The 17341-nt window shown below is 38.3% G+C and overlaps 1 protein-coding gene across 1 annotated transcript; it reads left to right on the plus strand.

Annotated features, from left to right (window-relative positions):
* The first annotated feature begins 5107 nt into the window (after nucleotides 1-5107).
* LOC586593 (ubiquitin-conjugating enzyme E2-17 kDa) lies at nucleotides 5108-11432 on the plus strand. The gene is made up of 6 exons (XM_030979578.1): nucleotides 5108-5447; nucleotides 7495-7558; nucleotides 8348-8379; nucleotides 9861-9937; nucleotides 10432-10537; nucleotides 11348-11432. Exons 1-5 carry the CDS (start codon nucleotides 5424-5426, stop codon nucleotides 10466-10468), a joined length of 234 nt encoding a protein of 77 aa, XP_030835438.1. The 5' UTR covers nucleotides 5108-5423; the 3' UTR covers nucleotides 10469-10537; nucleotides 11348-11432.
* The last annotated feature ends 5909 nt before the right edge of the window (nucleotides 11433-17341 follow it).

The raw sequence follows: 17341 nt of genomic DNA on the forward strand, positions 1-17341 counted from the left end.
ATTTCATGTTCTTGATGTGGAATTTATGTTAAGTCTAAAATACCTGAATTTTTCCTTTTGAATGTATTTTATGTTAAGGCTACAAATGGCTCTCCATAATTTTTAAGTCCATTAAGAATCTTTGTGACCCCCCCCCCCCCCCCCTGGAATGAAATATTTAGGTTCTATATACGTAGGTCCTCTGTTGAGATTTCAATAATCTGGGGTCCAGAATTAAAATATTTTTTACCGAACTCTCGTTGGTGTCGAGCCCTGTGATAGGCAAAATCCTCTTTGGCAATGTTAATACAATAATGAGTCCTTACATTATGTTCACTGCATGTATATGTAAAATTCTTATATTGAAAAGTTAAAAGTCGTTAAATCCCATTGCTAAATTCTGCATGGGTCTTTTAAGACGTTATAGCTATATGGTGTCAGTCCAAAGCGTTCTAGATGACAGGTAACCCGGCCGGAAACACAAACACTACACTGTGAAAAAATGGGCAACATTTTCAACACTTTGCCCAACGTTGTGCCAATAGTCAACCCAACCATCTATTGGGCAATATTTTCGTATTTTTCCCCAACAGCTGGTCAAGATTTTCCCAACAAATGGGCTACCGTAGTCGGACAGTTGAGGGGTCATTATCTTTGCCCAAATTTTGGTCAAAATACGAAAGAACTATGCACGTGTGAAGTAGGGTACTTACGTTTACCAATACCACTGGGCAAAATATTGCCCGATAGATGGTTGGGTTGACTATTGGCACAACGTTGGGCAAAGTGTTGAAATAATATTGCCCAAATTTTCACAGTGTAGTGACATTTTGTTAAAGAAATAAAATGTAGATAAGTGATTTTTTTTTCCTTCTCAATATACAGTGTGTTGAAGGACAACAATAATAATTTTACACAGTCCATTTTTTTCTCAACATATAATATGTTCAATTCTGATCACTCAACGCAAAATTTTTGTTGTGAAAATCGCATGGTTATGCAAAGTTTATATTTGGAATAAAATATTAGTTTAAAATGTGATAATGGAAAGACAGAAATTACAGTGTAGTACGAAATGTAAGATTTCAAAGCCAATTGGATCATGCAAGTGCATTTATTGCATCATAATCTAACCACTTAAAAAATAACGCCATAACCATGCTGCTGAGGCAAAATATAATATTTCAAAGCCAATTGGATTATGTATAAGTGCATTTATTGCATCAAAATCTAACCACTTAAAAGATAATGTCATAACCACGCTGATGAGGCTCAAATCATTACTTACTATTCCTAGAAACTTTTGAAGTAAACCAAAAATGTAACAGGTGATGGGGTTAAAATTAATTGAAAATTGTATTACATTATATTTGTATTCATTAAATATTGTATCCCATGACTGTGTGAGAATAAATCTAATACATAAATCAACTTCTATTGTATATTTTAACAGTTTGAGTGTTTAAAGTGGAAGCATTTAAGCGTAATCGCGTGATGTGTGAAAAATGACTGCTTTGTTTTGAAATGGTTCCTTTTTAATACTTAGTTCTTTATTCTATTCTATACAAAAATATTTAAAAGTTATATGTCAGGAATGGACAGAGAGGGGACAAGGGAGAGAGAGAGAGAGAGAGAGAGGGGGGAGAGAGAGAGAGGGGTGAAATAGAGAGAGAGAGAGAGATAGATCGAGAGGGAGAGGGGAAGAGAGAAAGAAAGCTTGCAATGTTGATGTTATCATATTTAAAATACCCTTGAGGACTCTACGAAAAAGGCAATATTTTGAAGATAAAATCGAAACAAAAAACTCCCATTTTTTCAAGTACCCCAAACTGCCCCCTTCTACTTCAGATAAGTGCCTCTTTTTCTTTTTAATATGTTCCCGTTTCACATTATTGTAATCATAGGCGCCGGAAGTGGGGGGGGGGGGGGCAGGGGGGGGCAGCTGCCCCCCCCCCCCCCAATCAAAAAAAGTGGGGGGGCAATACCCATTTTTGCCCCCCCAAACGCCCCCCCCCCCCCTCCAAAAAAAAAAAAAAAGCAGTAAAGGAGTAAACATGGTTTGTATTTTTAACCCAAAAGAACATAACAATAATAAAAACCTGAATTAAATCACATATACAATTCCATTCAAAGAAAAGGAAAGTTCACAGGAATTAAATTTCCTAAACATTGCGCATGCCACCTATACGGTATCAATGGAGGTCTTTATAATAGCGATACGCGCATATCGTGGACATATTGTGCGATAATGGGAAAGCGTGTCTATTTTTTTGTTATATGGGTGAGAAGACATGAGCCCCTGAACGCTGGCGTACTGATGAGGGGGGGGGGGGGGGGAGGGGATGTATTTCTTATTCGATACCAGTGATAGCAAATGTTGCTGTTATGACATGATTTTCCGGTATTTTACGTATCTTTACTTATTTTATGAAAGAAATTGGAATAATGATCAGCTGATGAACCATGAGTACATTAATAGATAAACACATATCGACAATATTTGGCATCATCATTAAAGGGCATTTATTCCAACTGTAAAAACATTTCTTTTGAGGGTGTACAATTACATATTACAATTAAAATGATTCTTGCCGCCATCATGACAATATACTGAGACAAATCACACGAATAGTTGCAAGAAAACTTGTATTATATTTGTTTTAATCATGTAAGATAGGGCATTCATAAGTACATTGATGATTGTTCACATAAATTTACAATATTTTCTACACATTTACAACACTATCGTGCTGATACAAATAAAGACAAAGAAGGATGATGATGATGATGATGATGAAGATGATGATGACGATGATTGTAACGATAATAATGAGGGGGGGGGAGGGGATGTATTTCTTATTCGATACCAGTGATAGCAAATGTTGCTGTTATGACATGATTTCCCGGTATTTTTCTCCATTTTTTTGTAAGTCATACCTTTTTATAGGTTTGTTGGAAAATAGAAATTCCCAAATTACAGTCTGGCGAAAAATACGCTTATTTAGAAGCCTTTATGTCATGATCTGCAAAGTGGCTGGGCTCGAGCCCCCCCCCCCCCCCCCCGCCCTCACTTTTTGAAAAAGTATGTTAAAGAGAAAAAGAAAGAAAGCCAGAGAGAAAAAATAAGTGACCTGCCAATGTCACAAATAAGGTATAAAAAATGCTCATCTGACCGTAATTAAATGCTTAAAACCCCAGAGCTTACGGGGGCTCCGCCCCCGACCCCACAAGGGGCCCTAAGGCGGTTCACTGGATGCTCATTTGACCGTAATTAAATACCTAAAACCCCTGACCTTCCGGGGGCTCTGCCCCATGGATGCTCATCTGACCGTAATTAAATACCTAAAACCCCTGAGCTTCCAGGGGCTCTGCCCCCTGGATGCTCATCTGACCGTTATTAAATACTTAAAACCCTGAGCTTCCGGGGGCTCTGCCCCCTGGACCCTACCAAGGGCTCTATATAAGGCGGGACCCTGGATGCTCATCTGACCGTTATTAAATACTTAAAACCCCTGAGCTTGCGGGGGCTCTGCCCCCTGGACCCCACCAAGGGCCCTAAGGCGGGCCCCTGGATGCTCATCTGACCGCTATTAAATACTTAAAACCCCTGAGCTTCCGGGGGCTCTGCCCCCTGGACCCCATCAAGGGCCCTAAGGCGGGCCCCTGGATGCTCATCTGACCGTAATTAAATACCTAAAAACCCCTGAGCTTCCGGGGGCTCTGCCCCCTGGACCCCACCAAGGGCCCTAAGGCGGGTCCCTGGATGCTCATCTGACCGTAATTAAATACCTAAAACCCCTGAGCTTCCGGGGGCCCTCCCCCTCCCCCTGGAACACGTCAATGGCCTTAAAGAGGGCCCCTGGATGCTCATATAACCGTAATTAAATACCTAAAACCCTGAGCTTCCGGGGCTTAGCCCCTTGACCCCCTGCCGAGGCTCATGCCCTGGACCCCACGCCAATTTACGCTCTGCCTGATCGTTAATACTCCACTTTGAGAAACGTTCCGCGGGACCTGCATGTAACGTGTAAGACTGGTGGTGATCATGTGATGCAGATTTTTCGTCTGCCCCCCCCCCCCTTCCGAACGTTTTTTCTCATTACGTCACTGCCCCTGGAAAGTGAGCCCCCTGGAATGTTTGCCCCCCCCCCCAATCCCAAACTGCTTCCGGCGCGCCTGATTGTAATATAAATGTCCCCTTCACCTTGATAATTGCCATTTTTAGTTTGAGAAGTGCCTATTCGTTTGTATCAAGTGCCCTTCCCCTTCAAATAAATACCCCTTTTAATGTGACACGTGCCATTTTTCCTTGTTGATAATATGATTGCCCCGTTTCCTTCTGAAAAGTGCCCTTTTCCCCTTCTCATAAATGCCCCATTTTAACTGTGATAAATGCCCCTATTAAAATCTGATTTGTGTCACTTTTAATCTCTGAGTAGTGCCCCTTTTTTCCTGATAAGTGCATCGTTCATGTTGAAGGGATCCCTTTTCCTTTCTAAGTGCCTCTGTTCCCTTCTATCAAGAGCCCGTTCCCCTTCTGTAACTGTTTACTCCCAAATCGTTTGTTGGCTAATTAGTGGCTAACTGATACGAGCAGTTTAGCCCCAAATGGAACATTTTCTTTACCATACAATTAAATTGATGGGCGTACAACACACTATAGCGACCAATCAGCCCGGACCTAAATGTTGGAAGCCCACAGACTCGTATGTTTAGCCAGCCTGGTGTTATCATATTTGATATAAATTGTAGCCAACAACGATTTGGGAGTAAACAGTCGCATCTCTCTTTAGTTACAGAAAATGCAATATTGATGGTACAACTTGGAGCGAGCTAAGTGGAGGTCGGTTTTTAAGTTGTAGGGTTCAGGACGCATTTCACCGGTGGACACATCTCGCCGTGATTTACGCGGCGACATGCGTCCGACCCTAGACACAATCATATCGCCGAAGCCAGACGCGTCTCGCCAGTCATTTTTCGGCAATCTGTGTCTATAGACACAGATCGCGAGCCGGACACTATTGCTGTCACACCAGCCTCACGGGCGTGCAGCTTGCTATGATGCATGCGCTATAGATATCGTCACCCAGCAAAAGAGTACATAAATGCTATCTGCGCGCGCTGCGCGTTTTTTGCACAATGCTACGCTCTAGCGCTATACGTACACTGCATGCATGATGCATGATGCGTGATATAGTCTATGCATTTACTGTGTAGATCCCTCTACGTACATAATTATATGCTAGAGAGATCGAGAACGTCGATTCATGTCGTTGTCGGTGAATTTGTCTTCGCAGAAGTGAAACCAAAGGCTAAACTAAGCCTGAATATCCACTGAACCAGACCTACTTATTCCTCAATAGATCGGAGGTTTTGTTCCTCGTGTCCAGAAAATATCGGGTTCTCACTTTGTGTTCCACCATAAATCTTCTGATACGGTCGGTATGGCATTAAAACGAATCAACAAGGTAAGTTAGATTTAGAACATGTAATACTGGATCTAGATCTAGGTAACTCAACTGTTACTAAAATAAAAAAATCTTAGTTTTTTGCATAACAAGTTAGGCAAGCCACAAGTTAGGGTGTTAATACCATCATGACTGTCCATTGTTCAGTTGTTTGTGCTATCAAAATCTAACAAAAATTACAGACCTTCCCAATATGACTCACTGCATGCTGCAGGAGTGCATGTGCAGGAACTAACTCTAGCTAGGGAGCTCTGATGCACAAGGGCCTAGGCAACACTGTGTAGATTAGGTGGAATTCACTCCGCATGATGACTGGTAATGTAAATAATGTTGGTATGATTGGGGGGTTGTGTGTCCAGAGGACTCCGGACGCTTAACCAAAATAAACACCGTCACTTTTGGCAAATGATGGTGTTTATTTTGGCTAAGCGTCCACCTTATGCATCTAATATTGAAATAAATATAGACTAGATCTAGGTCTAGGACTTACTTAGACTACCGTCAAGATATTTTACCTTTAGTTTATCACTATTGGTAGAGGCGACAGTCCGAGAATGAGGATCGTCCGCATAAAAGAAGAAATCGTTGTATACGCGGTCAAAATGCGTCCTTTTCTTACACGCTGTGCAGGTTTCACTTTCAGGTTCCCGATCCGCGTGCTGGCGATGTAAAAAACAGATTCCGCGTAATAAAATACCTCCAGTTTACCGTCTACTTTGATGGGTTGTCCGTCTTCCCAAGGATTTATCGCTCATAAAGTGAAAATCTCTGTACAAAGTCAATGTAAAATGCATCAAAAAATAATTGTGGAACCTGTTTTTCACATTGCTAACGCGGATCGTAAATCAGAATCGTCAGCGAAACTATGGAGGATTCTTGTTTTTCCGGACGCGTCTGTCCGCATTTTAATATGAAGCACTCCTTGTTTTTTCAGCGGGCCCGAGTTGTCCCCGGGTCCGAGTTGGCCCAGATCTCACTACCTTCATGTACTAGTTGACTGTAGTAGAGTCAGTTTAGCAATGCAGTATGATGACAAACCAATTAAAACTTAACCTTATTCCTTAACAACATTTAAATGATACACTTCAGTTTCTGTAAAGAGGCGGTCAGTGGAGCCAGATGTAGTCTCAGCAGAACAACCATCGATATATTAATTATAAGTAACTGAAGCTATTGCCTTTTGGTACAATCATGAATGTTACAATTAATTAAGCTACTAAAATTTGTTGGAGCTCGCTGTTTTTGGCCGACTATAGAAAGTCTAGAATCACTTAAAATGTTGGTATCCTTAAATAAAAATGGCTAATGTTGGGTTATCACTTTATAAAAGTAGCGATTCTGTTTAACTTTAGAGTAAGCTACTAAAGGCATCACTGAATGCAAACCCCGGTGGCTGTGAGCTAGCGCTGGTGTGTCAAAAAAATGTGGGAAAATATAGATGTAGGATGTACAATGTCTTGATTTTTATTCTTATAATTATTTTACAGTTAAACCTATTATTTAGTCGGGAAACAGAAACACCGGCCGCTGAAGGCAGGTGGCCTCTTTGGTCTCTAGACGTGTTCTACAACATACATGTACATTTGTCTCTCGAGTCTCGAGGGAGGCGAAATATATGGCCACTGTTGGCCTCAATGGGGTGGTGGTGACAAAGACACTTTTTTTACTGTGTATTTATTCTTGGACATGCTTTGGCCAACCAGAGTGTATTTGAAAGCTTTTCAGTAGTAGATTTATTTTTCCTTGAATACATGACATTATTGTAAAATAACAATATTTGAACATTTATATCCGTCCTGTGGATCAGATGACAACGATTGTGCAATCAGAGGGAAATTGAACTGTTCTCTCAAAGTTCATGCGGGAAAAGATTAACTATATAACAGATGGCATGTATTGCACAACTTTTCGTGTGTAAACAATTTGTTAGTAAGAGAATGAGACTATTTGTTTGATTGTGCCTGTCTAGTGGAAAGAGCATCAATAACTTTAACACTGTTCATGTAGTCTATACAACATTAATTCACTTTGTTCCTTCCATTTCTAGGAATATAAGGACTTTGAAAAGGAACCCCCAAGTAACTGCTCTGCTGGTCCAGTTGGTGATGATAGTAAGTATTATATTCCACATTCAAAGAATCTTGCGCTACGATTGGTTAAAAGTAAATCATGTGATGAAAGATAGTTCGCCCATCATTGATGGGAGAAGAAAAGTTTGTTACACTGTGTAGATATACTACTACATTCCTTCAGTTAAAGTGCACTGCACTGTGTAAATAGTAATACTATCAACACAGTGCAACACACTTTAATTATATACGTTGCGTATACGTACGTATGTAAGTATTGCATGCACTGTACGTATCAAACACCATTGCTAGCTATTAATTGATGACTTGTTGCTCTAAAATGACGGAAAAAGTGATATGATTCTGATGTGGAATATAAACATACATTTATAAGGAGAAAGCCTGGCCCCTTTTTTTTCTTCTTTTTTCTTTCTTTTTTCCCTCTTTAGGCTGATTTATTTTTCAGTTTCATTTGCTCTAATACATTTGTCTGGATTCATTAAACTTTTTTTTTCAAACAAACGATTACCGGTATTACAAAAAAAACTTTGATAAAGATTTTGTTTTGGTCGGTCGCAAAGGGCAATTAATATTACAACCACTTTTTTTTAAAGCTGGTCCATGGAGCGATGGATTTAAAAAAAAGGATGCTGGGGAACCTGGTCATCGGTAGGCTACAAACTAATGTGAACAGTACTGTTTTGCATTATTTTTGTTGTTGCAATTTCAGGTAATGTTGTTACTTTATGAAAAGAAAGGAAAGATATTGTTATTGTAAGTAAATTGAATTTCATTGTTTTTCTTTTTCTTTTTTTTTTTTTGTCTTTGCAGTGTACCACTGGCAAGCAACAATAATGGGTCCAGTAAGTATGCTTGTGTTTCACAAAACAATTGTCCTTTCTTTTTAAATGAGATACATGTAGAAGTTCGGACAGGTAAAGGCATCGGTCACCCGAGATGCAGTTAACCATGAGGGGAGGGGGGGGGGGGGGGGGGGGTGTACCTTGCATCCTCTTGACTATGTATTCACTTGGTATTGGTATTCACTCACACATTAAAGGTATAGACCAGTTTGGAAACGTCCCCTCTCTAAAAATGAAATGGAAGCTCTTATTACCGATCATGCAAAAGAATATGTTTTGACTAAGACGTGATGATAACAATTTTACCGGGAAACCGCCTACTACCGGTAATTGACATATTTGGTAAATTATTATATCTATCTGGACCCGATAGATATCGCGCATGTGTCACGCACGTGTCGCGTAGTCCCATATAAATCTTTCTGTGTACAGTGCTTTGAACTTTACCATGACTGGGCCAAATTTCTTATAATTTTGATGATTCCAGAACCTTGCAATACACAACGTTTCTTCCACAATGCAATCGCATGACCAGAACTGATCTTTACATTTGAGATAGGTATAAAATAGTGCTGAGGCTGTAAAAAAAACAACTTAGTAATCTATTACCAAGATTGGCCCAGACACAAGAATCTATGAAGACTCTAACCTAATACAATTTAACCTACAATAATGCTAGAATGAGCTTTACTCGTACTTATGTTCTTTTACTTTCATACACAGAAGTTAAACAGAATTGGATAATTAATGATATACATGTACAGTATTAAAGTTTCTCATACTGTTACTAAGTATTTCAACATTTTTTATTGTTTTTAAAAACCGTATGCTACATGGAAAAAATAATATTTATTTTTCGGGGGCTACTTTTCAAGCTTGCCCGCATGAAAATAGCACTCTAAAATTTGTTTTGCATTGAACTCTATTCAAATTTATAAGGGCTCTTTTCTGATTTTCGGGGGCTCTTTTGGGCATTTCGGGGGCGAATTGGCCCTGAGCCCCCATGTATTTTTTTCACTGATATGCTATAAAAATAAAATTTTATATCAATGGAAAGCTGAATGAAGATAAAATCATATCAAGGAATCAGAAAAAAAATTCCCCTACAGTATTGTACGTAAGCTAATTGAAATTGAAAGCCCATTTTTCCCACCCCCTCCAGATTACGGGTCAACACGGGTCAAATGTACATTTGTAAGATGAAGTCAACAAGTTGAAGCTTTAGAATTCGATTTTTGAGTTTTTAGCGAACTGTACTCCTCTTACAGACACTAAAATAGATATACAGGTGTAATTGAAATTGTTGTAAGCTATGGCTTACCAGCTTTCCGTTGATGAATAATTCATCTATTTCATTTTTATGCCTCAGTTACAAAGTCTTTAATATATATTTTATATTCCAGATGAAGATTTATTTGCCAAAAAAATAGTTGTTTTAATTTTCTCTTTTCCTTTTTTTTCTTGCATGTTTCTCCATACAGCCTGACAGTCCATATCAGAGTGGCGTGTTTTTCCTTTCAATTCACTTTCCTACAGATTACCCCTTCAACCTCCCAAGGTAAAAATGAATGCACAACATTGATTTCTTACATTTAACAGACTTTAAATGGGTTTTGACTGTAAAGGTATTATGTTACTTTGCAAGATGATGCTTTTCAAGATGATAAGTCAAATTCAATGCATTTATTGGATATTTTTCAGAGTGTGACGGTAATCTATTTCATATCAGTTGGTATGATGTACATCCCCAACATAACCTTTTTTTAAAGTTATCTTTGATTTAAGGCCAGATTTGGATATGATTTAAAGACCCACTGTACTACTTTTAACTACTTGCTCCCTCCCTCTTCGGAAGAAATAGAACCAAATAATATTTGGTTCTATCATAGTTTGGCTTTACGAAGCAGTTTACATTTAAAAGTTACATTTATCTCAGTCTAAGCAATAAGTATTCATGAAATGTTTTTATAGGTATGAAATGAAGAATGCAAGTACATCTTTACAAGGAAACACAGTATTACATTTTTGATAAAATCTCTTTCTTACCCATAGGTTGCTTTCACAACAAAAATCTACCATCCAAATATAAACAGCAATGGCAGCATCTGTCTAGATATCCTCAGATCACAGTGGTCCCCAGCTCTCACTATTGCAAAAGGTATGTATTCACGGCTCTCTCCCAATTTAGAATCGTACGTATCTTTTTGTCCATGAAGTCCTTCAAATACTCTTGATATTTGGACATGGGTTGATATTTGGACTTGATAATCAAGAGTTAAGGTGATGCCTTTATGATTTTAGTGACTTATCCTAAAGGGCTGTCCATCTGTTTTCAAGAATATGATGTAAATGGCTTTGTGGCTCCAGACATAAAAAACAACAAACAATTTACTTTCTAAAATGTGATTATCGGCGAAGGACTGTAGAATTAGACATTTGAACTTTGCACTCTCTTACTCCTAGCGTCATTTCCGTTATCGGTCACGTAGGACCAGCCCCTTTCCTTCCCACCAAGTCTACAGTATGTCATGTTGGTATATTTAAAAAAAAATTATTTAGAAATTATCTTTTTTTTGTTTTTAGTTTTAATGGCATGTATCGTTCATTTATGAATATTTACGCCGATTTCAAGTTGCATTAAAATTTTGAAATGGAAGCAGAAAAGAGAGGGGGAAAAAATTGACACTGTTCAATTGTTTGCATTTTGTGGAGATTCCAGACAGGCTGTCTTCATAAAATCATTGACCGTTTTGTATGTATCTTCTGGCCAGCCCGGTTCGGTACATTGAACAGGCTTCTCGGCTTGCATGTTCATGCATGTAGCTGTTGCTCCAGACTGCTTGTTATATTTTAACAAGGTCTATAGAGTTCATGATCAATTTATCAAGTTGCAGCACTGATATTGCAGAGCTCACATGCAACTGCATGCAGATATAGTCGATGACTTTCTTTGATTTTGTCTTTACAGTACTCCTATCGATCTGCTCGCTGCTAACCGACCCTAACCCTGATGACCCCCTCGTACCAGAAATTGCAAACACCTACAAAAAGGACAAAAGAAGTACTTAACATATGCAAAGGAATGGACTCGGAAATATGCCATGTGACCTCACTACTTTACAACATTTTTTCAACGTTAAGGTGAGAAGAAGACTATTGATTGTAAAGAAATACTAAATAATCTGTAAGTATAAAACATGGCTATTCTTACTGTGAACTATGTTACAAAACATACATTTCTGAGTGACTTTAAAAAAAAAAATCACATGTGTAACATTAGAGAATTATATGAAACTTGCAGCGTAGCGTGCCATGGAGCAGATTTTGCCATTCTGAGCAGAAGTGATAATTCTTTGTAATAGAAGAATTTAGAGCCGTATGTTAATTGTGTTATAGAATGTGAATGTGTGGACCTTTGTAGTTCAATAAATTTGCTCAAGTATAAATTAGGTGACTAAAGATTGTTAAGTTCTCAAAGAGTTTAAGCGCATGTATGTCTTCCTCATTTCAACCAAGGCTCAAACATGCACGCTGATGCTACCCCTGCACAGCAAGGGGTCACAGGGGCCGACATTTTAAAATGAGCGATCAAGTTTTGAAATGGAGAATCGTCTTTACACCCTTATAAGGTTTTTTTTAGTAGCAAACAAATATGGAAATAGTATACAAATAGTGAATGGTCATGAGTGCAATGGTACAAGATTTTGCACGAGGTGAAAGATAAGAGACGCTATATTCAACGAGGCGCAGCAGAGTTGAATGGAGCGTCTCATCTTTCACCGAATGCAAAATATTGTTCCATTGCACGAATAAAGACCATTCACTATTTGTTTTATACAACAACTCGGACGTTAACGGGCTTAAAACAGTTTTCCAAGGCCTAAATCTCAGCGATTTGTTTGTTTGTTTTCAATACATGAAATTGCTGATAGTGAGCGGGCACTATTAAGCAGGCAGCAAAACACGCGCGGAGCATGGTACGCGCGTGGTTTGCTGCCAACCTTTATGTTTATTGTTACGCGGAGTGCAATTTCGTTTGATCCTTTCGCACCATTGCACTCTGACGTCACTTAGCTCACCATATACTTTGTACATCGTTAGTGACGTCAGAGTTAGTGCTGTAGTCAAACGTTTAACCGTCCGGTATCCGACCGCCCATGGCGGATTCCGTTTTCAATTGGACGGTTTCGTTTTCCTGTTTTTTTAAATTTTTTTATTTTTTTATTTTTTTTATAATTTGTTTTTTTTTAAAGTTTCGATTTATATATGCCCCTCCACCTGTTACTATGCCTGGCAATGTCTACCAGCTCAGTAATCTGTGCGTTGACTCACCACTCCGAAACTAGAACAACACTCCAATTTGTCTGTCATCTTGGTTTGAGAGTAATCTTTGTAATAGATCTCAATATGTAGTTTATAATAATAATTCATCCAACTTTTACACACGGCGTACCACAAGGTTCTATCCTAGGTCCTCTAATGTTTTTAATTTACATTAATGATCTTACACATTCTTCTAAATGTTCTTTTAAATGAATATCCTTCCCGCATGGGTTTTTTTCACAGTCGGTCAAAAAAACAACTAAAAAAAACGATTTTTATTTTTTTTTTTTTTAAATCGTTTAACCAAAAACAGTCCGGCGATGACTGGCGGTTAAACGGAATTGGAGATATCCGTGATGTTACAGCACTAGTCAGAGTGCAATGGTGCGAAAGGATCAAACGAAATTGCACTTTGTGTCAATGATGCCGTTCAATGGTACTTTTAGCGCATGTCATGTGATCAAGAATTGACCAATGAGGTTGCAAGAATCTTAGTAGGCGTTGTATAAAAGTAATGAACTACTAGTAGATGATTATCTACACACATTGTATATTCCAATATATGAAGTGTGTTGTGTTAGCAAAGCACACACAGAAGTGAGTATTCTTTGACTTGTTTACCATTTGAGCTGCTGATGGACTTACTGCTTAGACTTACTTTACCTACATGTACATGACTATGAATATTTATAGATATAAAATGGGTTCTAGAATGTAGGCAATCTAATTGGTCAAATGACAACCTGTGACCACTCCTTCCTACCATGCCTACAAATTAAAAAATTGTTTTTGTATGATATATCACCCTCAACAGGCCTGATAAAACCCTGATTTAAATCGGTTTCCTGATTTTTACCAGATTTTTTTTCTTCTTCCCTCTTTTATCCTGATTTTACCTATTTCCCCGTTATTTTCTCTTATCTTCCCTATTTTGTCCTATTTTTTCCCCAATTTTCTTACTCGAAAGGGGGAATGTTGTTAGATTCCATTTTTTCCCCGCGAATCCTCTTCTCTTTTTTTACTCAAGGGGGGGGGGGGGGGGGGGGGGGGGGGTGGAGGGGTGTGGTTGAGGGGAAAACAAAAATCCTATTTTTTTTTTTTAGTGCTCACTATCATGCCGTCAATCTAGTACCGGTAATGTTTATTCGGTGGTTGAGTTTCCTTTTTATGAAACGCAGTTTACCACATATTGAAGTTCTTTTTCATGAAATAAGAATATTTTCAAATTAATGAATCAATGTCTTCATCTCTTCACAGGAGAGGAGTGCCCGAAGCAATATATCGATGAGAGATTTGTCCTGCTTTGACTGCACTGCAACCTCATAATCCAAGCCAGAAGCAATCAAAGGTCAAAGGTCAAAGGACGTCTGGTTATCAGAGACAATGATCATAGAATATTTAGGATCTTACTCCAATTTGCTTCTCCCCTTTCATTCTTTTTTTTTTTTCCTTATGTAATGATTTAATGGACTATGTCTCTGTGTCAGAAAATGGGAGTGGATGAAGCAAGGAGATAAACATTTGCAGCATTTAGGAGATATTGCAGGAAGAGTAAATCATCAGATAAAAACTTATGGTATATACTGTTTATGTGAAAGGAAACATTTCCAGGCTAGATCTATAAAACTTTTTTTTTTCGACCGTGAACTTTGATATGAACTTCCTCGACACATTTATGTATATATATATCTGTATATATTCATAGTTTTTATGATCAATTTTAGCCCATCTGTAGAGTCAACTAATAGACAATCAAGTGTAGATGTTTCAGCAGTTCACATGCATTTGTGACCTTTTGGGGTCATAACAATGAACTGATTCGGACCAAAAGCCCTTCGGCCTTGTCTCATGGGCTTTAAATATGCAGTGTAGATGGGATTAAAAATCATGGAACATTATACCAAGCCCTTTAAATGTAATAAAGTTTACTAGGAAAAACAAACTTGTGTTGGTTGTAGACAGGACAGAGATCCTCCCCCTCTTCCCCCCCCCCCCTCAAACAGGTTAAATTTGACTGAAGGGGCGAGGCCAAGGGGTAAATTGATTAGATTCCTTCAGATCTTGGCCAACAGAATGATGAAAGCTAGCAAAAACATCTAGAGACTAGAGCATCTTGAATTTTTCCATGAATTGTCAAATGTAAACTAAGCAAAAAGCAAAAAGAAAGTTGGGAAACTAAAGTTTGATTGATATCTCTCGATTTATTGTGTCGCTTTATAGAGGAAGATACCATGCATTCAGCAACTCTATGTCACTGCATCCGCTACAGCATAAGATTTGTTATTTGTGCTCTACCAGCAATATTCCATGACAGATTGATATGCCTCTACAAATCGAAGGGGGGGGGGGGGGGTGCCGTAGGCAAGTTTTGGTTGGGGGGGGGGGGGGGGTGTCCTCTCGTCCTGCTTTTCCTGTAATTGCAATATGATATCCTGAAATTTGAGTTATGAACATCAAATTTGGTGATATTATAGATAACTTAAAGAAGGTCATCCAAGTAGATTTGGAGATAAGTAGGTCAAAGTATGAAGCTCACAGAGGCCGATTTCTATAAAAAAAAAAATGAAAGTTTTTAGCCTAGTTATCACACTATCTGAAGTAACATTATAGAAAATACAAATTTAAACATTGGTGACAGTATGTATCACCATGGAAAGGCAAACTAATAAGATTTTAAGGTTATTATAATTAGGTCAAAGGTCGTAGATGTCAATGTACATTTATTTTGTTTGTTTTGGCCTCATTTCAATATTTCACGGACTATACTTCATGGTATCAGTATATAGGGAGATCAACTAATAGGTCTAGGGATAATTTGGTCAAAGGTCAAAGATCACAAAGTTCAATCAGTGATATGAAAGCGCGACGCTGCAAAATCACCCTGAAAATCATGCTTTGTTCAGTGCACACAAATGGAATAAAGGAAATGGACAGGTTTCCATGTTTAAAAAAAAAAAATACAAAGATATAATAAAATAAGTGGTATGATCCAATCAAACTCAAGTTTCTTAACTTTGTTTTGCCAACTTTTTGAAATCATTGCTAAGAGACTATTTCTACCCCGGCCCCCCCCCCACTCAGGTTTCAAAATGACCGCATGCGTGTTGCCAAAATGTCCTTTTCGTAACAAAAGAAAAAGGTCGAGCCGTATTGACTTTACACACCGGACTTTTGCTGAAAAGGGGGGGATGCTGAAAAAGGCTCGTATACAAAAGAAAAAGGTCGAGCCGTATTGACTTTACACACCGGACTTTTGCTGAAAAGGGGGGGTCGGTGGAACACGCATATGCGTACCCTAAATAACACTGAGTGGGGGGGCCGGGATTTCTACATCCACAAAGTTGGCTTTGCCAGAAAGATAGAGGAAAATCATCTATTTTCCAGATCATTGATACATGCTGTAGACATGAATGAGGAATACATACAAAGAAGCTTGGTCCTAAAAGGATAGCTTTTATGCCTTAACTTCACATTTGTACTTGTTATATATATGCTATGTAGTTCTGTTTCTTTTTATGTAGTAAAGGGTCCTAAAGCTATGCGGGTCCTTAAGCTACCCACCCGCAAATATGCCCAAGGCTACAAACTTCTGATATGACTGAGTATCAAGAATCTCGGTGAGGTTGCCAAAAAGAATTAGTAATTTTTCTATATTTTGCTGTAAAATTATCTTTGTTTACAACTGGGTCGAAATTCCTAACCATTAGCTTTAGAATCAAGATTTGAATATGTGAAATAGAGTTGCGTAGCTTTAGGATCCTTTTATTTGTCCATCAAAATCGACAAGGGCATCGATGTTGAGTCGGAAGTGTGTGTTATTGACGTTTGTTTGTCTTAATTATCTCAACGATTTAGCTTCAGAATATGAGGAACCAAGATAGGTGGAAGAAATTTGCGTAGACCACTGAATTAAATGACATTATACAATCTATAGCTACTGAAAACGAAGTGCGTAGTCGTGTATTTCAAAATTAAAAACCTGGCCAAGAGACGGACATATCAGTCTCGGTCATCCGACAACTTTTTGAGGGCCACCAGACCAATGGTCTTGTGGGCTGTTGGTCTAGACTGTGATGTCCCAACTTTATCTACATAAAATGTGTGCAAACTAAGACAAGACAATTAAATGTACAATAAGTACATATTATAAACTTCAGTTTTGGCATCTTCCTCGTTCAATGGTCCCTTTAATGTTAGTTTCATCTAATTTTTATACGCAAAATGTGGGAATTTCATTTGCACATAAAAAGAGCACTCATTTTCTTATAATTTGTCCAAACAGTATGTCCACTGGGTTGGCTTGATAGTGTGAAAAAACGATCCTGGCATATTACAATGATAGAACAGGGAAAAAGCAGGGAATTGGTTACCATTGATTGAATATTATTACACTTCCAAGAAAATAAATGTAAGAATTAGTCTAACTGTTAAATATTACAAATCATGACTTGATTATTTTGAAAGTTGAATGAGTGATAATTTCTTTGAATGACTTGATTTGACTTTTGGTGTCTGTAATATTGCTTCTCTCTACCCTGGTGTACTGTAATAGCTTAATTAATAGGAAAGTTGAACGATTGATCATTTAATTTTCAGACTAGTCTTGCACACGCTGCATTACAATTTCCCGTCCTGGTGT

This window comes from Strongylocentrotus purpuratus, unplaced genomic scaffold (assembly GCF_000002235.5).
Source record: "Strongylocentrotus purpuratus isolate Spur 01 unplaced genomic scaffold, Spur_5.0 spur5_scaffold_10, whole genome shotgun sequence".
Lineage (NCBI taxonomy): Eukaryota > Metazoa > Echinodermata > Echinoidea > Camarodonta > Strongylocentrotidae > Strongylocentrotus > Strongylocentrotus purpuratus.